The 25000-nt window shown below is 44.8% G+C and overlaps 3 protein-coding genes across 3 annotated transcripts in view; 1 reads left to right on the plus strand and 2 right to left on the minus strand.

Annotated features, from left to right (window-relative positions):
* LOC134441432 (neuronal vesicle trafficking-associated protein 1-like) overlaps positions 1-11296 on the minus strand; it is a 12809-nt gene extending 1513 nt beyond the window's left edge. Inside the window, exons 1-3 of the mRNA XM_063191741.1 lie at positions 11227-11296; positions 8897-9042; positions 3274-3390 (exon numbers count right to left, since the gene is read on the minus strand). Coding sequence (XP_063047811.1) covers positions 3274-3390; positions 8897-9031 — 252 coding nt within the window. The 5' untranslated portion in view covers positions 9032-9042; positions 11227-11296. The remainder of the gene's footprint in view (positions 1-3273; positions 3391-8896; positions 9043-11226) is intronic.
* A 75-nt stretch (positions 11297-11371) lies between these two features.
* si:ch211-217g15.3 (uncharacterized protein LOC368914 homolog) lies at positions 11372-15496 on the plus strand. Its single transcript, XM_063192299.1, has 5 exons — positions 11372-11765; positions 11877-11952; positions 12211-12277; positions 13011-13048; positions 13817-15496. The coding sequence occupies exons 1-5, from the start codon at positions 11741-11743 to the stop codon at positions 14607-14609; spliced, it is 999 nt and encodes a 332-aa protein (XP_063048369.1). The 5' UTR covers positions 11372-11740; the 3' UTR covers positions 14610-15496.
* Positions 15497-17324: 1828 nt separating this feature from the next.
* On the minus strand, positions 17325-20635 carry fuom (fucose mutarotase). Its single transcript, XM_063192300.1, has 6 exons — positions 20474-20635; positions 20002-20070; positions 19771-19841; positions 18682-18780; positions 18415-18488; positions 17325-17490 (listed from the first exon to the last, which is right to left on the minus strand). The coding sequence occupies exons 1-6, from the start codon at positions 20556-20558 to the stop codon at positions 17424-17426; spliced, it is 465 nt and encodes a 154-aa protein (XP_063048370.1). The 5' UTR covers positions 20559-20635; the 3' UTR covers positions 17325-17423.
* Positions 20636-25000: the final 4365 nt, after the last annotated feature.

Here is a 25000-nt window from a genome sequence, read left to right on the forward strand (position 1 = left end):
AACTAAGTAATTATGAATGATTAAACTTACAATCTTTTGTGACCTCAACTGCTGTATATACTCATTATAATGTAAAAGTTTAAGTTAAATGTACTTAAGTCCAAATTGATTAAACCTACCATCTTCCACAGTAGTAACTGTTTACTGTGGCCACACCACAGTTAGTTACTGTCACCCTACCCACACTACCATGATCCCGCCCCTCCATTCATCACCACAAAAGAGGTAGCTACCATGTTATTGTGGCACCTCCCATTCCTCACCATGACTGAGACAACTGTGGCATGGAACCAGTCCATCACACTGCTCTCTTGTATTAATAGACCAAACTATCCATAACCACTGAGAAATTCAAGTTTCTGCAATATGTGCAATATTATTACCATTTAATTATTATAATCTCCTAGATGATAGTACATTAACCAGTGTGCATAGAATACTCTAGTTGAGCATAATTAGACAATCCTGAAATGTCAAGTAAGCAACACACCAAAAAGGATACCTGCTACCACAATACTCACTACCAACTAAATACCTAGCCAGCCAACAAACCAGTCCACCAGCCAACCAAAAGAGTCAGTTGTCAGCTAGCCAGCCAAAGAGCCGGCTAACCAACTAACACTCAGTTAGTCAGCCAACTAACCAACAAACAAGTCAGTTGTATGGCTAGCCAGCTAACAAACCAGCCATACAGTCAACCAAAAGAGTCAGTTAGCCAGCCAACCAGCTGGCCAACAAACAGTCAGTTGGTCGGTCAGTTAGCTCACTAACCAACAAGCCGGACAGAGAGCCAGCGAACCAGTCATTTAGGCAAGCAACTCAAGCATTGTGACAGTCTGAGTTTTTATAGAGGTGAAAGTTAACCATGTGACCAGAGTAATCAGGCATGTGGCAGCTGCAGGTAGTAATTCAATGAACTTGTAACAGTCCTATGTACTCAAGTGAGGGCAGGTACTAATTGACAGGTTGATTGGGCACTACCATTGTTCCTGGTTGATGGTAGGCAATGTCAATTATGTCATGCAGCATTTGACTTTCAATTGTGCAATGGCACTTCACAAGATAGCCTAATTTTACTAGGTGGCAATATTCTGATTTAAAATTGGATGCTGCAGCGTGGCCATATTGTCAGTTGAAATTTGAAACGATCTGTTAACATGAAACACACTGCAGGAATACATTCAACTGCCCACATCTGGGTAGAGGCCAGTTGGTGCAGCCTGAAGAAAAAGAGGCGGGGTCATAACCAAAACTTATGAATTTAATCCATTCAACTAAAACATATTCATCTGAACAACTATTTCCTCAAATAAGTTGTCAATACTCAGTATTCTTCAGAAATGCCATCAAACTTCTATTTTTTAGTGCATTTTAATTAGTCTTGGTAAGTACATTTGATGTCTGGGTTTACAGTGTAGACATAAACTAAACACTAAATATGTCGTCTGCGTTTGTTACGTAACAAACTCATTTGCTGCTAACTAACTTCCTGTCACAGGTACAGCCCATGGACCCACAGGGGCGCCGCCAGGAATTTTGGGCCCTATGAAAGATTATAATTTTGGGCCTACTCAACGTTTTCCTTTACCTTTCTTTGCGCCTACTCCATGTGGTTAGTATCGCCGCCTGGGTCCGCGACGCAATTCCATGGCACTCACAGAGATGCTTTAGTGATGGGCCGGCAATATCTAACCTGCAGCTGTCTCGTCAAATCGCTGTTCATTTTCTGAATCCAAGTTTTCTGTCGGACTTAAACTGAACGTGACCAGATTGACGAGTTTGAAATGGTGCGCTGTCTATCAACACCATGCTGACATTAGTCTAATTTAGACGTCGGATAAGCATTAATTTCGTGCCAAGGGTTAAACTCTTATTGATGTTATGAGAACAAAACAATCTCTTGTCCAAGCCATTAGGCTTCTTCGTGTTGTTGCATTGTTATGTGAGGGATAATTGTAAAATAGGCACCGCTTGTAAAAAGCACCGCTCTCCTGCGCAAACATGATACTTCAATGGATGATGGATGGCAGCATCCCCAACGTAGGCTACAGGTTGTTTGTCAAATCTGCGTTAATTTCCCGCACATTAGTTTCAACTGATGCTGTCGGTTGCTTTCACATTTGCGACAATAAAGGTGGAGTTTTTCAATAGGCCTAGGAAATGTGCTAACGTGCTCTATTGGAGGCTAATCCAAGGATTCTTACCATTTGATAGCGATTGAAAAAGCAATGTCATTAAGTGAGCATACCTTGTTTCTTGGAGAAAATTAAAGTGACCACTGACCAGTTGCCTGCCTCTTCTGGCCCTCTCCTCTTTCTCCCGTCTTTCCTTAAGTTTTTGCCAACCTGCCTTCACTGTCACCACCAGCTCACCATCATGTGATTAACACATAGATTGTATATTACTAACATTCTATGGGTTAGCCCACGCCTAAGACCTCAGTCGCTCTGTAGAACATCTGCAGCCAGCATTTTTCGGATGCTGTCCGATTCAACGCCTTGCGCGCCAGATTGGACCGCACCAATTCGCAAGAGCTCAGGGGGAAGGGTAAATGACAATAGGCCTATAATAAAGAACTGACGAAAACGTTATGGGAATCGACAGTTGTGTGTTTAATAAGCCTATTTCCAATTACTATTTCTTTGTAATTATACATTTCTAAAAAAAAAGCAAGAATATATTATTAATATTTTATTATCCCATCCGCGGGCCGAGGGCCGTGCTGCGTTGGGCCGTTAGAATAAGTACCACCTTTCCCCCCCTAGCGGCACCCCTGAGAACCCAACTTCCCTTACTCCCTTACTTAACTCAGGGTGGCAGACTGGATCGGTCTCTCTCCCCCAGGCTCCACCTGTGTTGACTAATTTATCTCCCATCTCTGATGTAGTTCCAATTCTGTGTTTGTTTTTCCTTTACCTAAATCATTTTGCTTTGTAAATAGTATCTTGGTATTTTAAAATATAATATCCCTAGACTGAGTACCCTTTAGCAAGACACATAACACCCCACACTGATCCCTAGGACATTATAACCAATATCATGTATCCTGCAAGTCACTTTGGATAAACGCATCTCCTAAGTGTAATGTAATGTAAAGGGAGCTTTTACAATGTGCAGATATGTCTTATTAGCTTGACCCTCTGCGATAGGCTAGTGTTCTACCTTGTCCCTCTGTTCTACCTTGTCCCTCTGTAATAGTCTAGTGTTCCACCTTGGCCCTCTGTGATATTCTAGTGTTCTACCTTGGCCCTCTGTGATATTCTAGTGTTCTACCTTGGCCCGCTCTGATAGGCCGGTGGGGAAGGTTCCTCTGAGGCGTCTCATGTCAGGCAGGAAGCTCCGCCTCTTCCTCTTCTGCTGCTGATGAGCAGAGCTGGTCGTCACGATCACCTGACACACACACACACACACACACACACACACACACACACACACACACACACACACACACAGGGGTTATACAGAGTAAGTGTGTGCGTGTGTGTGTTGTCATGTTGGCACATCCATACTGGGAGAATGCTACAATCTGCACTACCGCCTACTGTGCTTTTCACAAGTGTGTGTGTGTGTGTGTGTGTGTGTGTGTGTGTGTGTGTGTGTGTGTGTGTGTGCGTCCGCTTGCGTGTGTGTGGTAGCCTCAGGCCTGTCGACAGGGGGGACAAAGGGGTATGTTGTCCCGGGCCCAGAGAGATAGGGGGCCCAAAATTGGGTCCCCATAACATTGTATGCATTGGGTAGGGGGCCCTTTCAGACGACTTTGTCCTGGGCCCAGCAAAAGCTGTCAGCAGCCCTGGGTAGCCTAGCCCCTGCAATAGCCCAGTGTGCTTTTCATTATCTAGTGAGAGACTTTTGTTTGTGTTCATGTTCATGTGTGTGTTTTGAAGTCGAAGCGCTTTTGAATCTGTTTACAGGAGCATAATAGTTTGAGCATGTTTGTGTGTGTATGGGGCTGTGAGTTTTTTCCCCCTCAAGTGAGTGTTTGTGTGCATGCCTGTGTTTGGGATTTTCTGTAAATGGTGTATGATTTCAGTGTGTGTGTGTGTGTGTGTGTGTGTGCGCGCACACACTGATATTTTGTGTGTGTGTGTGTGTGTGTGTGTGTGTGTGTGTGTGTGTGTGTGTGTGTGTGTGTGTGTGTGTTGTAACATAACTTAACTCGCCATGTGGGGACCCAAATGTACGATAGATGAGTAAAATTGTGTAGGGACAAAACTTGTGGCTCCCATGGTCGCCTGATCTCTGTGTGCACGCATGTGTGATCATGTGAATAAGCGTGTATAGAGTAGTAGCAGTGGTGGTTTTGGGGGGTGTGATGTCTCTTGCTCTGCCATCCAGTCGCTCTAGGTACTCCCAGTCAAGATTGTTCTCCGTTGTGGTACCCAAGTGGTGGAACGGTCTCCCAGAGGCAGCAAGACTAAGCACATCTCTTGCAGCCTTCAAGAAACAACTAAAGACCTTCCTCTTTCGAGAGAATCTACTAGACTAATGCTTGAGCTGGCCTTGCCCCAGGGCAGACTCCTGGCATGATGTTTAGTTTAGTTTAGTTTGTGTGTGTGTGTTTGTGTGTGTGTGTACTCGTTATTTATTCTTTATAAAAATAAAAAATTAAAAAATATAAAAATAACCCCTCTTTGCAACTGCACTTGTTGTTCTGTATATCTCCTGTGTACTTTGTATTTGCTTGTGATGTTGGCTCAATTATGTCCTCTTTTGAAAGTCGCTTTGGTTATAAAGCGTCTGCCAAATGCAATGTAATAATAATAATGATGTTGGTAAGCACAAATTCTGTAACCAAGCCAAACTAGTGGGGTCTCCCGCAGATGAGATTTGTTAAATAAAAACGAATTTTGACCTCTTCAGACAGCTCCCTAGGCTTCTAAGTCATTCTACCACGTTCAGTAGAGTAGAGTAGAGCAACTTAATTGATCCCCAGGGGGAAATTAAGGTGTCAAGTATATCTTACATAAATACACTCACATAATGCCCACATGGACATTTCAAGACACATATAACACAGGTAGGGAGGGAAATAAAGACTACAGAAAAAAATCTAAAGGCAATTGTGCAAAAACATATTCTGTGAGTTGAGATAGACGATTAGCATGACCAAGAAAGAGTGTTGACAGGTAAGTTTATGATGTAGTATTGATGTAGAAGTTAGAGAACTAAGACATAAATAGTATTCAATAAAGAATATAAATCCTGGTAAGGTACATGAAAATGTGCAAAAAGTAAAGTGACCAACAAAAAAAGTAAAAAGTGTATTCCACACACACTTTCTGGTAGGCCTACAGCTCGACACAGTGCTACTCAGCCACCACTTTTTGCTTTTTGATTGGGCACGACACAGCTCAATCGAAAAGCAAAAAGTGGCGGTCGAGTCGCGCTGTGTCAAGCTGTAGGCCTACCAGAAAGTGGAAAACAGCCTTTAGTGTTCTTCTGTGTGTTGTTAAACAGTTGGCTGGGCAATGGGACAAATGACCTCCCTGCTGTCACCCTGTCCTGCTGGAGAGGGCACTGAGTTTGTGGCTAAACAGACTAAGCAGGTTAGAGAAGGTGGTGTGAAGGGGGTGTTTCTAATGGTCCATAATAGAGTGCAGTCTGTTCAGGGTTTTGTTCTCAGCTGTCGAAGTGAGAGTCTCCAGCTCCATACCCACCAATGAACCTGTCCTTCTTACCTATCCAAGCATCCCACATCTCTCTTCCTAATGCAGCCACCCCATTACGCCACAGCATAAAAGAGCACACTAGCCATGACTGACTTGCGGAACATAAGCAGTCTGTAAGTCAGTTGCAGACATTGAAGGACCTCAGCCTTCTGAGGAGGTAGAGCCTGATTTGGCCCTTCTTGTAGAGTGCAACTGAATTTGTGGACTAGTCCAGTTTATTGTCGAGGTGCATCCCTGTAAGTACTTTTAGGTGCAGACTGTCCCCACATTCTCTCCTTTAATAGAGACAGGCACCAAGGGAGGAATGGATCTCCTGAAGTCAACCACCATTTCCTTGGTTTTGGTGGTGTTCAGGTGCAACTGATTGGTTTGGCACCATATCCAACAAAGTCGTCTACAAAGTCGTATCCTCCACTCCCACAATCTCTTGTTAGGCGAACTGCAGGGGATCCAGTGAGTGCGTGGCATACCTGGGGTTTGAGAAGGTTACGCAGCAGCACACGTTCGAATGTTTTCATTAGGCGTGAGGTGAGGGCAACCGGTATGTAATCATTGAGTTCTTTGGGGTGTGTTTTCTTCTGACCTGGTATCAGGCATGATGTTTTTACACATGGTAGGGACCTTGCCTTCCTGCATACTAGTACTGAACAGGTGATGAACTGGCTCAGTGAATGCCTCAGCACATGTCTTTTGCAGTCTTGCACAGATGCCATCAGGGCTGCCTGACTTGGATTCAAGTCTTTTCAGTGCCCCTCTCACTTGGTCAGTAGTGATTGTCAGTGATGGGTGTGGTGGGCTGGGGTTTGGGAGGATGCGAGGGGTCGGTAGTCAGTAAATTCTTTCCAGTCGCAGAGGTGAGGGGTTGAGGCGGGGAATAGATGCAGGGGGGGTTGGTGAGCAGGTTGGTGAGCCTGCCATGTCCACCAATGGAGATGCTGTGGCAGTGTTGTGGGTGGTAAGAGATGGATACCATAGGCCAGGGATGGGGAACCTTTTTTATTCGAGGGGCCACTTCAAATTCCTTCAAGGGCTGTAAAAGTCCTAAAAGGGCCGTACTATGAACACAAACCAGGGTTTCTCCCTGCACTGGAGGCCTATATTAAAGGCAGCCACCTTTAAAACAGACCCCACCTTCTGTAGGTCCCCTGAATATAACTTAATTGTATTGCAAATGCAATTTCTAAGATTCCTGTAGGAAATATGTCATATTTCATGTGAAGCTACATAACATTCAAATTATACCGGGGGCTGGATGAAACTGGCTCCGTAAACGGCCCTCGAAACATAGGTTCCCCACCCCTGCCATAGACAGAGAGCTGGGGGATGGGGGGATGTAATGCCCATGTTCATGAAACAGGGTGGAGTGATACTGAGAGTGGGGGGTAGTGCAGGAGGGAGATGGGAGCCGGCTGAAAAGTGATTGTCAGGGTCAGAGTTGTTCAAGTGTAGGGGGGCTTTAGCGGTGACAAAGGAATTGGCTGCCCCTGTGCCAGCCTAACTGGTAATAGAACTGGTTTAGGTATCTGGCCATAGACAGGTCCTCTGCCATGCTTCTCTTCTTCCCAGACCTCCCAGCCCCGCCCTGCTGAACACGCCCTGGCAAGAGACAGTTTATCAATCGTGTTGCCGGTGCAAGTCAAATCAAGTCAGGTCAACTCTTTTACACTTTCTGAGCGTGGAAAAGCTGCTACACCGGTAAGTTACTTATTTTGTTACCACACTACATAAACAATTTAAAATAAAACAGTCCTAACACAAGACACTTCGTGCTCTGCAGGCTTAATTAGATCAATAAGGAAAATGTATAGAGTTTAGTTGGTGTTGTGTTGGAATGTTTGTACGAGACTGTCAGTGCATGAAATGTTTGTCAGTGTGTCTAACGACGTGTGCACCCGTGTTGAGACACTAAACAGCATAACGGAAACATTGTAAAATTCTGTATGCTAACACATGAATGTTCATAAGTAGCTCGATGGTACAGATCACAGCGAAGCCGCTTGTGAATTCAAAAGCGACTGCCTTAGCGGACGTGCTGGTCAGTCATGGCATCACACCTCTTATGTTGAATTATCGGTTGTATGTATTTAATATAATATAAAAATGTATCAACTGCATCCTTACCTTTATTTGCTTAAGTCTGACACACACTGGCGCTTGGGAAACTTAAATGAGGTAAGCACGACTCAGGAGTTTCTCTAACGGTTTCTCAACTCTTCAACCGTTGAATTGTGGCGGTCTTTTGGGTGGCCGTATGCACGTTTAATGTAGAATGTTGTCGTCCAGCTCTTCACCCGATGTTCAGATTGAAACATGCCATGACTCATCCATTAACAGTCAGCTCAATTTAATATGTCGAGGGAGGCCATAAATAACCCATAAATTAACCCAAATCTCCAGGTCAACCATAACGATGCCAAAGTTTTGTCAAAAGCCAATGGCGTGCCATAATAAATCCATAAATTGACAGATGTCTGCCCAACCAAAATCCAAAACACCTCCTAACCGGGATGCCTCCTTAGCATTGTCTTGCATTTTTGCTTCCACCTTCTTTCCATATGCCACCTTGGCCTCCTTCAGGATACCTTTGAGTTCACGCTGTACACCGCTCAGCGAGGTCAGCTCTATGTTCCCACAGCCCATTGGTCCCACAGCTTATTCCTACTACTCCATGTTCCCATATTATTATTATTTTTCAAACATAGGCCCTGTGTTCCACAACTCCATGTTCCCCTACATTTCTGAGTAAACTAAGAGGATGTGCCTTTCTCCCAACCATGGAACAAAGGGCCTAAATTTGAATAAATTCTTAGAAATGTGGGATCATGGAGCAGCAGGAATATGCTGTGGGACCATTGGGCTGTGGGACCAATGGGCCTAAAAATGTATGTTAGAAGTCTTAGGGATGTGGGACCAATGGGCTGCTCCCCTCCTCAGCTCTGTCAAGTTGCCCTCCTTAACAAAAGTTTCTTTGTCTTGTTGAGGAGTTGTTTGACATTTCTGGGTTTGTTATTGGGGTAGCAGCGAACGGTCTTGGATGGTGTAATGATGTCCATGCAGAAGTTGATCTAGTCTGTAGTGCATTCTGTGGCATCCTCCAGGTGCTGCGCGCATGCACGTCTGTTTGTCTGTAGGTGTGTGTGAGCATGAGTGTGTGGTAGCCCCTGGTGTGTGTGTGTGTGTGTGTGTGTGTGTGTGTGTGTGTGTGTGTGTGTGTGTGGTTAACTTACCTGGTCAGGGGGCCTGTGCTGGGTGCTGCCCGACTGTAGTGGCCCCATGAGGGGGATGCTGTCATAGCCGTTGCCCCCCTCTCGTGGAGCTCCCATGCCCTTCTTAATGCCAATACCACTACCAACCTTCACCATGATGCCCCTGCCTGTACACACACACACACACACACACACACACACACACACACACAATCACCAACTCATTATTAGCCTTCACCATGATTCCCCTGTTCAACACACACACACACACACACACACACACCAACCCATACCAGCCACCACCATAATGACCCCCCCCCCCCACACACACACACACACGCATGCACACGGACACAAACACACATGCACACATGCATGCGTACACACACAAACTACCACCACCAACACCAACAAACACACACCAACAGCTACACAACAACAACAATAACACACAGAACTTCTGAAATAATAACACAACTATGTTAACAATAACCCTCACTGTAGGCCACAAATAGCCACACACACACACACACACACCATTACACCAAGACAAACACAACATTACACGAAGGATAACATGATTACCCTGTTGAAAACATGCAGGCCCAGCCCTACTAAACAATAACACACAAGTCCTACTTAACTCACAACTCACAACAGTGATTACATGCAACAGCAACAATAACACACACCAAGCATCCTGATTCGATCACTACAACAATAACGTGTGCGCATGCACGCGCACACACACACACACACACACACACACACACACACAGTAAACTATACCCACACACCTTACAGACCACACAAGCCTGGTTTCAGTGTTAAAACACACAGGCACGGGCGCACACTGTGCCTGTAGAAGAAGGTCCTTGATACACTAGCCTATAGGCCTATATGGACTAGATTTGGCTTATTGTAGCCTACACAACCACACCTTTCTGAGACTACTCAGCCTAAAACAGAATATGCATTCAATGACAATAAAATAATCAAATCCAATAAGTTGTTCTATTCTATTCTATTTCTTCCCTTTTAGTCTTGTCCTTACCTAGTCTTACTGTCCCAGGAGTCCTATAGAGTTAATTATTATTCTTTACAAATAGGTCTACTATTATTGCTATAATTGTTATCAGTATTTATCCTACAATTTAACAGAATAAAAAGCTAGGATATTAAACATCCTATTTGTGGAGAAAACGCGCACTCCTTCTGCAGGAAAAAGACAAAATATCGAGCGGTGGCGGGAGAAGCAATTGAACGATTGGGGGCAATTTGTTTTAAACGAGCCTGCCTGCCTCACATTGTGTGTTCGTCCTCATCACCAAACTGAAGTGTATTGGTGGTTAGCCCACTTACTATAACCGCTCTGACTGCCCGCTGCCGAGGCGGCTGCCACACGTGCGCGCACGCACTCGACCTCTGTCAAATGTCTTGAATCGAGTTCTTACTTGGGAACTTCAGTCATGATGACTGCTATTCAGGATAATATCGGTGGAACTATACGCAAAGTGAGGACGATGGGTGGTGGGCAATTTTGTGTGCAGGTAGCCAATTAAAATCCGTATCCATTTCTATGAAGAACATTATCAAAATCACGTCATGCCACACGTGTTTATGTCATGCCACACGTGTTTATGTTATAAAAATTAGCTAGACATGAGCCACTTGTGTAGCTAGATCTAATATTACTCTTGCTGTGGTACCAGCCTCAACACCAGACGTTACACCGAAACCGACTCGATAGTGTGCTGCTTTAGCGCGGGCAACAGCTGAGGAATAACATAGGCGGGGAGCTCGAGCGAGATACAGCGGCATTCAGGGTGGGTGGGGGCTGCACGCGACGATGGCCGACCACAGCTGCGTCGATGACAAAATACATTTTGCAACTGTGTAGATCCGATATCTAAATTTACCCATTTGGAATCGCGTCGCTGAGAATTTGCGGCATTACAGAAAATTATGTCGCTATAAAAAAAGAAAAGAAAAAAGGCATTCTGTTTTTCTCCACGCCCGCTCGGCTGCATTCCCTCGCCTCTGTCGCCTCCCATGCAGCCTTTCGAAGACCAGTCTAGTCCTTCTTGGCAGAATGATGCCGGGACAAATAATGCAAAACACTGCATCTCACATAATTCTACCGCGTGCATGCGTCATACCAAACGCATTTTTATTCCCCAGTTGCGACTAATCTACTGCGTCAACATCACCAAACCTTGCTGAGCAGACAGACGCATAGGCTACAGGCTGTGATGGAATCTGATTTTGAAAACTAACGCAGCCAAAGGAGCTATGAAAGTCTGATAAATAGACATTTGAGTAGTTAATTTAGGTAAGGGCAAATTACTTACTGTAGGGTAGGCTAATTATCCGATGCTTGTTTGATTTGCGCCTTCGTAGGTCTCCTGTGCGCGCACGGGCTTTCTGATGCTGTCTGCTCCGGTTACCAAGGTGATGTCGTATATTTTGCAGATGCATGTATCCGTATTGGTTGCATCGTACTCTCTGTTACAGCAGCTACATTGGGATTTAGCGCCAAACACGGCATGGATATATCCATCTTCTGCTTATTGACTATAGGAGATGGGGTGCTTCACCCTGCAGCGCACACAGTTTAGTGCACACAATTCCGCAGTGAGAAACAATGTAAAAGAAAAAAAAAGATGTAGCCTAGTCGATAAATCTATAATTCTAAATGGGCCTCATCGCTGGTGCTTCTGTTGAGATATAATAATAAAACATCGGGTTCTCATCTCACTGCACGGGCACCAGAACAGCCTATTTTAAAGAGATTTCTTAACTGCAAAATTGGCCCAGACAATACACGACAATACACACGTGCAATTCCAGGCAATCGTGAGGATCATGATGGGGCGCATGACACATACCGGTAGGCCTACTTATGATTACAATGACAAAAAAACACCATTAGCGCAACACCAGATAAGGGCAAAGTCCAGCCGCGCCGGGCTAACCTAACCTTTGTTCACATTTATGATAGGAGAGACGCGCTATATTTACAGCAGAGCTGCTTGTCCTCATGTTATCACGGGAAACTTCGGAGACAACATGTTGAAGTGAGTATGACTGCATAATGGTTTCATTCCCATTGGAAAACAGAAATAAACTAGCCATTCTCCCTTGAACTGATTCAGAATAAACACATGGACCACTCACTGCCTTTGAAAAGACTACATTTAGGCCTACCTTTTAATGGTTTGCTAAAGCTATGTTGGTCTAGAATAACTGTTTATATAAGTTGCCAAGTTATGCCTTTTTTAATCCGCGGCAGCCTCTCAGCTGAATAACATTTATCGTCATTTTTTTGTGCACAGGTTTTCAGTTTTGGTTGGAATTTTGCTGCTGGTTCCGGGCGCGGCGTCAAAGCCACGCACTGCATGGGTAAGACCGGGGCTCCAGAGCCTTTTAAACTTATTTGCTGTTGCCATTGCGGTTATGGGAGAGGAGCCTTGCAAATTCAATAACTTTTTATTTTTGTTCTGTAACAATGAACTCAAATCAGGGCGACCGAGTTAGTGTCATTGTTGTTTTGAGTTTGGTGGACCACATTTGGTGTTTGTTTCTGTGAGTGACAAACGTGAAAAGACCAAAGGAGTTTTAAGAGCCAATTTGCTGATTTGTAAAAGGGAGTAATAAATGGTAATGACTAAATTGTTCTCTGACAAATTTGACAAGTATGCTATGATTTCCAACTGCTAAATTCCAATCAACATGGAGACGATTATCAAGGAAATCTGTTGGGAATCTGAATACTCGTGAAACTATTTGTCCTTGGCTTATCTAATTTTTATCACAGCCTAGACCTGCTATAAACTATAATTACAACTAGCGGTGAAGCCCTTGCCATGTTATTTCATAACCAGTGAGTGGACACACTGTTATTTATTAAACTGTTACTATGCTACATTAAATCCATGGAGTGTACATTATTCTGTGGGCTGGCTATTTAGTTATAAAATTCAAATCCACAAATGATCTCAACTGATCCTTTAAACCCATAATGTAAGGATTACTGACGGGTGTGTCAGAGTTTATGGGGATGTGTGTAATGTGTGAGTATGTCAACATTGATCAGGGTGTGTGCGTGTGTGTGTGTGTGTGTGTGTTTTTACAGGGTAAATTGGCTGATGCTGTAGTCCAGGAGACTATAATGTAAGTGTTTTGATGCTGTGATGTGACTGTCTTTGATTTCCTGGGATGCTCTATAATGTAATGTTCCCATGTGAGTGACTGGATGCTGAGATTTATGCTTCTGCAGAGGTGTCAAAAGTAAAAGTAAATTCAAGTATAGTTTGCGATTACACCAGTCAGTCCATTGTACCTAAAGAGGTAGATAGACTGTGTTATTACTGAAAAACAGTAAAAACTTAGGAAGAACCCATCACAAATTTGATCCAACCAACGCACTCTTTGCTGATCAAGTACAGTACACAGACAAGTACAGAACACAGTTACTCAGATAAGTTAAGTATATGTGTTGGAAGGAAACTGTTTCTATTTGTAACTTTTCCCTTTGACATCTCTGTGTTTCTAAAATGTGTTTTCTAAAACTCTGTATATGTGTAACCAGAAGGCCAAAACCAGTGCATTTTCAAAAATATCCATATAACAGCTTCTCAGAGACAGTAAACGGTACAGCCTCTGCCACACTGTACTCCATCACTATTCTCTATGATACACTCTGTGATATTATCTCTTATCTGAGAGGCGTTATTAAATCTTAAGGCTGCAGAGGAGGGATCTTGAATGCGGACACAGCTTCAACTTCTCTCAGTCTTTCACACACACATTGAGCAGCACTGACCAGTGTGTGTGTGTGCGTGTGGATGTGCGTGTGTGTATAGGTCTATAGATGATAGGCTGGCTCTGGGGCAAAAGTGGTACTAACTGGTGTGTGTGTGTGTGTGTGCGCGCGCGCAGGTCCATGGACGATGAGAAGCTGGCTCTGGGGCTGAAGGAGGTGGAGCCTCCTGAGGGGCTGGACGTGACGGACTTGGACATCGACGCGTCATCCCTCCTCTGGAAGGCCGTCATGGAGAGCCGCCGCCGTCACCACGCCAACGCGCCTGGCAACCAGCGGCAAGACGACAAGGCGGCAGCACCCGCCGCCGCCGCCGTGCCAGCACAGCCAGAGCCACAGCAGCCTGAGCAGCCCCGCTACCAGCAGGCCGAAGAGGACGAGGATGAGATGTACCACCGCTTCCCCGACCCCCAGCAGGCACAGCAACAGGAAGAGGACAGTGGCCCTGTGGAGGAACAGCAAGAGCAGGGCACCTGGGCACGCATCTACGACCAGGCAGAGGTGGACATGGATGACCTGTACCACGCAGACATGGGGCAGCCTGCGGCACAAGGGCAGGGGGAGGAAGAGGCTGGGCAGGGGGAGCAGCAGCAGCAGCAGGAGCAGGAGGGTGCCTGGGCACGCGTGCACAAGCTAGAAGAGGATGAGGATGCCCTGTACCATGCAGATAGGGGACAGTCGGCGGCACAAGGGCAGGGGGAGGAAGATGCTGGGCAGGGGCAGGAGCAGGAGGAGGAGGTTACCTGGGCACGCGTGTACGAGGACGAGGACGAGGATGACCTATACCATGCAGACAGAGGAGAGGTGGAGGTGCAGACTGGAGTGCAGCTGGAGATGGAGGACGTGAGGGAGTCTGGACAGAGGAGCCGCTCTGAACCCCCAGAGGACGAAGACGCCCTCTACCACAGATGAAGACGCCCTCTACCACAGATGAAGACGCCCTCTACCACAGATGAAGACGCCCTCTACCACAGATGAAGACGCCCTCTACCGTAGATAGGGCTACTGATCACCAGGGTTGCCAGATGTGTCTGATCATTTCCGCCGTAAAAAATGCTCAAAAACAGCTTGGAGGCACTAAATCCCACCTAATTTGAAGCAAATCGTAATGATTTCTATGGCCTACAGAAAAACCCATCCAATGCCCATTTTTGACCTTTTTTTTTTTTTTTGCTGCAGACGGCCATCCCAAGCAGCCCAATTGTGTGGTTATCAGCCCAATTTGGCAACAATGCTGATCACCTCTAAATGACCTCTGAACTAATAAACCTCTACATAGTGATGACCTCGAAACGACCTCTATAGATGTGAATTACCTCTAAATGACCTCTACATAGATGCTAACCACTTCTATACACAAAGTAATGACCTTTGTGAAGCTGTGACAACTGTTTACTACTTACGTGCTTCTGTGCCTTAATTCACCTCACCTATGGGCCCAAAATTAACTTTTTCCCCAATCACCAGCCAAACTGGCTAGATGGTGTTAATCTTACCAGCCAAAGACACACTCACCAAGGCAAAGCCATATAAAGTAGAATTAGAACTACTGTTACGAATGTAATTACAACAGTGGTAAGATGCTACTAAGTTGAAGCTATGTAGTACAATACTAATACTACAAGTGTAATAACATTTACAACAGTAGTTCTACTTTGTACAACTACTACACTAAATGGGTCAAACTGGCCAACTTTTTTTTTCCACCACCATTTGGCCAGTTGACGGGTTTTCATTTACAGACCTGCCTGTGAGTGTATCTGTGATTTGATGTCACCTGCATCCCATCTCTCAGGCTTCCTAAGGTGCCGTTTCCACGTAGCTGGATATTTTTATATGTGGATATTTTTTTATCCTGCTTGTATTGGTTTTGCATTGGTTTTGGCCTTCCGTTTCCACGTAGCAGATATTTAAAAATCCAGGTGCAGGAGAAAAAAATATCCTGTTTAGGGGTCTGAAACGCATTTGTTACAATGGAGGTTTTTTTTTTATCCACATGTCGCGTTTCCACCTAGCAGGAGAAAAAAATACCCTGCTAAAAAAATATCCTGCTACGTGGAAACAGCACCTTAGTGTCACCTCATCTCTATGAGGCTGCCTTAGTAGAGTAGTAGAGTAAATTATTGATCCCCAGGGGGAAATTAAGGAGATTAGTGTGGCCATTGAGCATTAAAGAGGGAGATTTGTATCTGTAAAAAAAATCTTTATTTATCATTTATGTCTGACATTCACAAATAAAAACTCAACAAATGTGTCAAACTCATCTCATCCATTATGTGTGCAAACATTTGTCCATCAATGACATACAATAAATCAAAACAAAATCATATAAAATCATAGGCTTAGAAATCATATCAGAAATAAACATTTTATGGTCCATCTAAGAAAAGACGTTATATCTACTCAACTCTTGGCACACTGATTTTGTGTGTGTGTGCATGTGTGTGCGCATGTATGGAGAGGCATCATGGGTGTTAGACTTGTGTGTGTGTGTGTGTGTGTGTGTGTGTGTGTGTGTGTGTGTGTAGCAGCTCATGAATGTCAAAGGGCTTCTGATAATATTTGGTGTCTGCTACTTTGGTGTCGCGGGGCCGTCCGCCCGCCACCGCCATCTGATCTGATCTGATCTGGGATCGGTTTCCTCAACCCCATCCCAAGCCAAGCGCCTCCCATGGATTCATACACATTCTTCACTTCCCCTCACCTCCCTACTTAACACACTCATTAATTCACTTCCCTTCTCGCTCCGTATCCCCCGCGGACAACACACACACACACACACACACACACACACACTGCGGGGCGATTACATCTAAACATGCGAGCGGGGAGTGTTTGGTTACAGCTACAGATCACTGTGTGATCCCACAACCACAAGATTTTTGACGCCCCGAACCCCCCACACACACTCCTATACAACAACCCCGCATCCTCCACACTCTTCAGAGTAGACACCCCCTTGACTGTGCAGTGTCCCCCGCCCATCATCTCCCACCCTTCATCTCCTCTCTCCTCGCTCACCCCTCTCCTCATCTCTCCTCTTCCTCGTCTACGCCTCTTCTCTGCCTCCCTTCTCCACACGTCTCCTCCTCCTCCTCCTCCTTCTCTCTGAACCCCCTCTCCACATGTTTTCTATCCCTGTCCCTCTCTTTCTCCTCTTCTACCCCCCTCCCACCTCTTCTCCTCTCATCTTCTACCCCCTCCCACCTCTTCTCCTTCCTCCATCTCTCTTCTCTCCTCTCCTCTTCCATTTCTTCTCCTTGTGCCACTCCATCTCCTCTCTCCCTCTCTGTCCTCCCCTCAGCACCAACCCCTTACTCCCTGTGTTGGTCCCGTTGTTTAGCTCTCTTGGTCTGCAGTGTGCATGTGTGTGTGTGTGTGTTTCCCCCTTGGCTGTTCCTGTACATGTGCTGTGTGTGAGTGAAGCAACGGGCTCCTCGGCAGAGGAGGAGGGAGATGGACAGCAGAGTAGTAGAGTGACATGGAGATGGACAGAGAGAGGGGGGGGGGGAGAGAGAGATGGGGGACAGAAAAAGGGAGAGAGAGAGAGCAAGAGAGGGAGAGGGAGTGACAGAAAGAGAGGAGAGAGCTCAAGAGAGAACATTAGAGGGATGTAGGCAGAGACAGAGAGAGAGAGAGAGAGAGGGGGGGGGGGTAGAGAGATGGAGGACAGAGAAATAGAGAAAGGAAGAGAGGGCAGAGTGCCCTTATCAGGAGTCGAGAGGATCAGCAGAGATCAGAGGCAGCGATGACTCCCTTCTTTATGATCAGGTTACCATACAGCGCAGTTTCCCTGAGAGAGAGAGAGAGAGAGAGAGAGAGAGAGAGAGAGAGAGAGAGAGAGAGAGAAGGGGGGGGGGCAGAGTTGTAGATGGAGAGAGGGGGAAAGAGAGAAAGACAAGTGCAAATGTATGACGTTATATTCAAGGCCACCTGAATAATTAAAAAAAGACTTTTCAAAGTTCAGAAAGAATTTATATTTTTACGCACTATGTTTTTTAAAAATAATTTCTTGATTTAATTGATAATTTATTATTGTTTCCAATTAAAAGGTGGAACTTCTTGCCATGAGATTTTTCACGAAGCATATTGCGCGTGCGCGCGCGCACACACACACACACACACACACACACTGTAAACTACAGTATGTCCAATAAATGATTGGGGTGACACGCATGAAGATCAGGTAATGTAAGCCAAGTATTAGAGCACATCCTTTTCTTCTCCGTGTATTCCTAGTACTTAGTTTTGACATTATTAACATAGCTTAGCATAATCAAATGGTATAATTAGCATCAAGCCACAAGTGATCACTGGACATGGTAATTAAACAGTCGTTTGTCACTGTGGTGAATGTTACATTCATTTTAAAGTTTATAAGTACATTTGATGAAGTTTTTTTTTTGGTACGATAGACTTCCATTGCTACGTTAAATATGGCTATACTGTCAAACTGGGCATTGCAAAAACTGAGATTATTTTACCAGGGCTTAACTACAGATAAACAATTTCCTGAAATAAGGTGGAGAATTCCTTTAATGTTTAACAGAATAATAATGACGCCACTCTAAATCTGTTGCCACCAATGATACGACTCTCTCTCTCTCTCTCTCTCTCTCTCTCTCTCTCTCTCTCTCTCTCTCTCTCTCTCTCGCACACGCACACACACACACATTATGCTGTAGTATGAGAGCAGTGTTAATAACTTCACTCTTACCCTGTTGCCACGACTGCAAAGGCTTTCTTGGCTCTCTCATAAAACGCAAATCTCTCCATGAACTCCAAACTGCCCTTTAGGAAGCGCACAACACAAACATATGTCAGATATAAACACACACACACACACACACACACACACACACACACACACACACACACACACATACACACACACACACACACACACTCAACATAACACAAAATTCTGATGACCATTCTAGGGGCTGTTGTAGAGGTGTGTGTGTGTGTGTGTGTGATTTCCCACCTGTGATCCGGCCTGTTCGAGCATGCTCATATAGGTGTTCCAGACGGGCACCTCCAGACCACGTGCTTTATCACTCTCCACCAGGTCCATCACCGCAGCCTAACACACACACACACACACACACACACACACACACACACACACACACACACACACGCTTGTAACTAAGGTCATCTTGGCACTAATTCGCCACCCAAGGCTTGAAACGGCCAGTCAAACTGCCAGTCAACCTACCAGTCATCGCTCCAGTCTAGGCATGGGAGGCACAGCACAATGCTGCTAAGTTATGGTCCAGGCTAACCGTAAAAATACACCGGCCGCGACATGAGCGAGGCGAGCGACGGAAGTAATTGACTTTGTACCGAGTCGCGCGACAAAAGCGACTCTTGAGACTAGAGGCGATTGGCGCGATGAGAGCGGCAGTTTGTAGTTGAACTTCTGGGAATGTTATGCAAATGAGCTATGACGCGGTTCGGCGACAAGCCGCCACAGCCAATGACTGTATAGAGGTCAGTGACCACAGCCAATGGGAATGTTGGAATGCTTGCGTTCTGCTTTTAACGGATATACTGTAGTCGCTTCAATAGCTCGTATCGCTCTTACTACACAGAAGCCATTCTCTGTTGCTTGAATCTCGTCGCGGCCGCTGTACTAGTTGGCACACAGCCGTGGCCTAGTGGTTAGGGAGGTGGTCTTAAGATATGCTGGTTGCAGGTTTGAATCACACCCTAACCCCTCTACTTTTCTGTATCGATGGCTTAAGTACCCTTGAGCAAGGCACCTGCCCCACATTACTCAAGGGACTGTAACCAATACCAAGTAAATACCTTCAAGTCACTTTGGATAAAAGGTCAGCTGAGAGTAATGTAATGTAATGTAAAAGACAGAGTGTGAGTATGTATGTGTGTTTGTTTGATAGGGAAGGAGAGTGATTATATAGATGATAAATGTACGTCTGCATGGGTGTAATACATTGTGTTGTAAGCTGTAGCCATACATGATACATCAGTATACCCACATCTGATTAAGCAACTTGAAATATTTGACAGAGCAGGGGGAGGGAGAGGGGGCGAGTGTGGAGGACCTCACCGGGCTCCTGACATAAGTGTCCAAGGGGAAGAGTTTCAGGGTAGCTTTCAACAGCTCTGGAATTTGTAGACCTGTTAAACAGAGAGAGAGAGAGAGAGAGAGAGAGAGAGAGAGAGAGAGAGAGATGGTCGGGCAAGGTAAGGCGCGTTTGTTTGTACAGTAGCCTATAGCGCATTTCACACGGTGGCAATTCAATGCGCAGTTGCGCATCACAAAAAAGGTCCAACGTACCGTCAGCCCTGATCTCCACTGGTCCGCATTTACACACAGACGACACGGGGAAATTCACATCGGCGAGGACTGGAGGCATCAGAGCATACAGTAAGTATAACACATCACAGTACAGTAGTAACAAAGTAATAATGAATATCCACTTCTGCACTTATCTGAGACTAACTACAGAGGAAAGAGACACCGCTGCCAATGCCAACATAATGACCTGATGTCACTGTGGTGTTGTTGGCCAAAGAGGAGGAAGATTAGAGTCAAGAGACAGAATAATAACGCATGCACGACTGGCACCAGACAAGAGTTCCAGAAAAATAACAATCGTGCGACCTAAAGTTACTTTGTTGCAGCTGCCTTCCTGCTGACGCTGCAGTTCGAAGCTAAAGTTAGCACGCTGGGTTTGGCTTTCTCTAAGCTTGCAAATTGTTTCTTTCAGGTTGCAGGGCTCCTTCGTAGTGCACGGTAGCCTACTTACCCAGTTCATCGCCATGGCCCATTTTAGCCAGAGCATAAAGCAGCTCCGGAGAGAGCAGCGCAGGTATCCCCTTCAACACGACCATGGCAGCAGCAGCACGAGCAGCAGAGCTGTCAACAACACATCCTGACAGCCACAAGCCGCGTGACCACGCTGTACCTCGATTGGTTGTCTAGGACAGTGACGTTTGCACTTTCGGAAGTAGTTAAATATTTTGTGGAACATGAAATATTACGCCTGGGCAAGAAGTTAAAGACTGACGCACACGGGCACGGATCCCACCTGACATAGCTGTTGCGAGATCCTAACTTGAATTACACATCAGAAGGCACCACTTTGTTTCCGTAAATAAACGTTCATGCCAGAACGTGTTGGAGATCAAAGCGCACGCACTTTCGCCCAAGGCCTATGCGCTCTGCTGACGCTGCTAAAGTAACATTTCCCTCATAATTTGGTGAAACGAACTTGCTTAGACAGACAGCAAGATTAGTCTATTCAATCAGGCTATAATAAGTCAATAGCCAACTGTGAGAGTGATAGGAACCATCAACAAGAGAAACTTCTCTGGAGAAATAAAAACTTTCCTCAAGCCATTTCCAAACATCTATCTAAATATTTTACCTACCTAAAAGATTGATTTTATTTTATTTATTTTATTTTTTAATGGAGACTACTTCGAAAATGCATACACGTCTGTCATACAAGTCATGAAGAAATGACTGAAGTTTGGCCTACATGGGCCTAAGTTTAATATAAATTCTGATTGAAAATGCTGAAATAAGGGCATGTGGGTGGAAGCCTAGAACATGTTATTATGATTTTAAAACGTGTTTGTCAGTGGCAGTTTATTTTTCACAATTAGTTTTTGTGGTTTCTGATTTGGCCTACAATTAGGCTATGTCAAGCGGGTTCATATAAAAAGGCAATACAATTTAAATGTTGTAGCCTACTACTCCGGAATTATTTGTAATTTATCAGAACTAATAGGCTATCTATACATTAAAGAAACGTCCACACAAAAGTGTACAAAAGCAGACTTACAAAATAACTAATGTGTAGGATAAATTGTGGCTTAAGAGTGCCATTAATTAGAGTGTTTTGGACGATATTATCCATGGAAATATCAAGAATGCCATACCTCCAATCACCATCACAAAACATCTAATTTAATGGTCGTTTCAGACACAAACATTGGACTTCGATTCAAAGGCATAACCCGGTCCTTTGAGGTGTCACCTATGCCAGGAATGCCAAATTGTGGATTTTTTCTATGATGAAAACCATTCGCCAACCCTTCCTCTCTGATGAGGAGATAGGCACTCTAAAGGCGCCCTGTGTAGCTTGAGTGCTGTTGCCAAACCAACGCCGGCCTCGGTGGAAACAGCCGCAGCGCGCGGGGACGTGCCGGTAGTGCTAATGGCATCTCTTCTCCTCTCCTCCTCGCGTCTTCTCTCCTCTCCCCTCTCCTCTTCTGTCTTCTTCTCCTGCGTGGTGATGATGGGGAGCGGCGCGGTTCATTTGCAGGAAATTTCCCTTTATTCGGCTCAATGGACGCACGGAGGCAGCTGCGCCAAAAAGTCAGAGAAAAGAATAAGGGGAGAGAGAGAGAGAGAGAGAGAGAGAGAGAGAGAGAGAGAGAGATGGGGGAAAAAAGAAAAGAATGTCGGAGGAGCCAGGACTGTCTGATCACTTTGAAAGCTCCTTTCTTGAGTCGGGGAGCCGTGCTGTGATTGCTTTGGTTCTGCTTTTTTAAATGAGTTTATCACGCTATGAGGGGCTGCGCCTGCCAAAATGTAACGTCTTGCCCTCTTTGTCTCCACAGAGCCCCTCAATTGGGTCTACATTTATTATTTTGACCTTTCGTTAGCAGGGGAGAAACTTCAAAGCGGAACCACTGTTTTGCTCTCCTCAAGGAACCTTTGTGCGCTCTCCGCGGTGAGAGGGAGCATTTTTTCTCTGCCTTTTCACAAGTTTTGTTCCGAGGGTTGGAAAGAAAGGCGGCCGCGGGAGGATGCCGAATGAAAATAAAAATCAATTAGGCCACGGACCTGTGACGATATAGTGAGGCGCCGTGTGAAGAGGCCGAGATCATAGAGCCAAAGTGTCTTGGAGTGATAGAAAAGGGGAATGAAAAAGGTCCACTATAATCAAATCCGCCATGGCCTTTTCTATTTACTGGCGCGCCTCCGCTAGAGTTTTGTCCAAAAGTAGGTATTGTAAAGCATTGTGGTGGCTCACCATTCTTTCCCACTCGGGATGCCGCCGTGGAATTTATTGGTGCAATTTATTTCACATTTTGATAGAATTGCTCGTTTGGTATTTAGTTAAAACGCACACGCTCAACTGCTGCATAGTTAGTCAGCGTTTTCCAGAAGCTCATACAGTGCAGGATTTTGTTTGAAGGAGCCTTCACATTGCAAACTCATGTATGGATTTCTTTCCCTAAAAATATTAAATGTCATTTAGCACAAGTTTTTTTTTTGTGGAAAATATATTGCTGTTGAACTTCCCGATAGAACAAGTCAGCATCATCTTACATTTCCCAACTGGTTAATATTAGAAGGAAAAAGACAGGAAAACAACTACAAAAAAACAAACGAAATAGCCTAATGAAAAATGTTCCATAGACTACTCAGTCATGTATTCCACTTGCATCAGTTTTTCAAACGTAACCAATGTATCCAAAGCGCAATTCAAACACCAAGGTGCCATCACGTTTGGAGGACGAACTCTAGGCCTACCTCAATTTGACTGGACCACAAATGAAAACATTATTTTTTTCATCATGTTTAAATCTATTTAATAATATGGGAGCAAAACAACAAAGTGGTAAACTAAAAACTAAGTGAGGTGAATAAAAAAAAGTCAGCCCTTTGCATGCTTCCAAACGTCAGTGAATTGTTTGATGCCCCCCTTGGCGTCAACTACAGAGTAATCGAGTGTTTTCTGTAAAGGGGCAAAGTGAGTGTTGTCTGCGGATAATGAGTACACAGACTACACACTACACTACATACACAGGTCTATCATGAACGGGACAAGAACATTCCGGTGGTCACGGCTGTGCGTAAAGACGATAGCATAGCGACATCTAGTGGTGGGCATGTAGGCTAACGACTCAACAAACTTCCCACAAAGGAAGCGCCTTCACCATTTCTGTCACATTCCAAATGTAATGACTGTTCTTCTTGACCAGGGGTAATGTGATTGGTCTGTGATAAGCACTATTGTGTTTTCATTGCATTGTGTTATTGTCATATTACTTTATGTGTCAGAGAAGAGAGATATTACTCTCTGGGTATCCCTATGCCCTGCCCTGGTACTTTTGAACAGTATTTTTTGTGAACAATGCTGAGCAAAATCAATTCATCAGTTCCAACGTAGGGCCACATATTCGAAAATGACGTTGTTTTAGCTGTCCAATTCAACCAGGTGATCATTCAACCCTGCCCAATCACCTGGCTGAATTGGAGATTTGGAACTGGATTGCAAATAATGGATCCATTTTGCTCATCACTGATCATGAAGGGTGAGACCAGCTAGCCTGTTTATCATCGACTATCAAATCTCTTCAAGACTGACCAAGAGCATAACAATTAACATTTCCCAAATGGCATGGTTGACCCGCCTCCCTCGGTTTGCTAATGGTTGTTTGCTCCCCGACAAAGTGGGAGGAATTCCAGATTTTTCGAGGGCTCAGAAAGTACTTGCATTGCTCTTGACCTGACTAGTAGCCACGCTTCACTTGTTGCGTCACTAGGGCAAGGGCTGGCTAGAAAGCAGCCAGTTGCACTGTTCACTATGCTCCACTGCCCTCGGTGTAGTAATCACACATCCCACAGTAAATCTAGCAACCTGGGGGCAGCTGTGGCCTAGTGGTTAGAGAGTTGGTCTTTCAATCTAGGGCTTGCAGGTTTGAATCCCCCCTGACCTCTCCCTACATCTCCATCCATGGCTGAAGTGCCCTTGAGCACACATTGCTCCAGGGACTGTAACCAATACCCAGAAAAATAATAACTGCAAGTCGCTTTGAATAAATGAAAGCGTCAGCTAAGTGTAATGTAATAACACCTAGAGAGTTGTACCAACTCTATGGAGCGTTAAATTAAACTCTTGAATTAAAACTGAGAAATGAGCTGCAATGAACAATACAATCCCACTGATGCTAGATTATAAACACAGAAATATTATTATAACTATATAGTATAGTATAATTATACTATTATAATAACTACTCTAAACACTTTTCTTAACTGCCTCGCTGACACTAGTGCTGTTCTTACGGCTAACCGCAATACATGCTTCAAATTTAAGTTCAGCATGATCTCCAACTGTCTTAGCGACTCCATACACTACTTGGGATGATGCTTTATTGTATCCGTGCAGGCATACACTGCTCTGTACTTGAACCTTCTATCGCGTGTGTGCACTGCGACTTTGCATGTTAACTCGTGCTCTACAACAGGTTAGGGTTAGCGCACGAGGCGTTGTAGAGCACAAGCTAACATGCTAAGTCGTTGCACCAAAACA

The sequence above is a fragment of the Engraulis encrasicolus genome, chromosome 24 (genome assembly GCF_034702125.1).
Source record: "Engraulis encrasicolus isolate BLACKSEA-1 chromosome 24, IST_EnEncr_1.0, whole genome shotgun sequence".
NCBI classification, from domain to species: Eukaryota; Metazoa; Chordata; class Actinopteri; order Clupeiformes; family Engraulidae; genus Engraulis; species Engraulis encrasicolus.

Bases quoted from the DNA above. Each gene is read 5' to 3' on its own strand.
- si:ch211-217g15.3 (XM_063192299.1), top strand. From the start codon at position 11,741: ATGATGGGGCGCATGACACATACCG. The intron at 11,953-12,210 runs GTGAGTATGACT...TTTTGTGCACAG, and splicing joins TTCGGAGACAACATGTTGAA to GTTTTCAGTTTTGGTTGGAA. The intron at 13,049-13,816 runs GTAAGTGTTTTG...GCGCGCGCGCAG, and splicing joins GTAGTCCAGGAGACTATAAT to GTCCATGGACGATGAGAAGC.
- fuom (XM_063192300.1), bottom strand. From the start codon at position 20,558: ATGGTCGTGTTGAAGGGGATACCTGCGCTGCTCTCTCCGGAGCTGCTT. The intron at 18,781-19,770 runs GTGAGGTCCTCC...TGTGTGTGTTAG, and splicing joins ACACTTATGTCAGGAGCCCG to GCTGCGGTGATGGACCTGGT. The intron at 18,489-18,681 runs GTGGGAAATCAC...CGCTTCCTAAAG, and splicing joins TCGAACAGGCCGGATCACAG to GGCAGTTTGGAGTTCATGGA.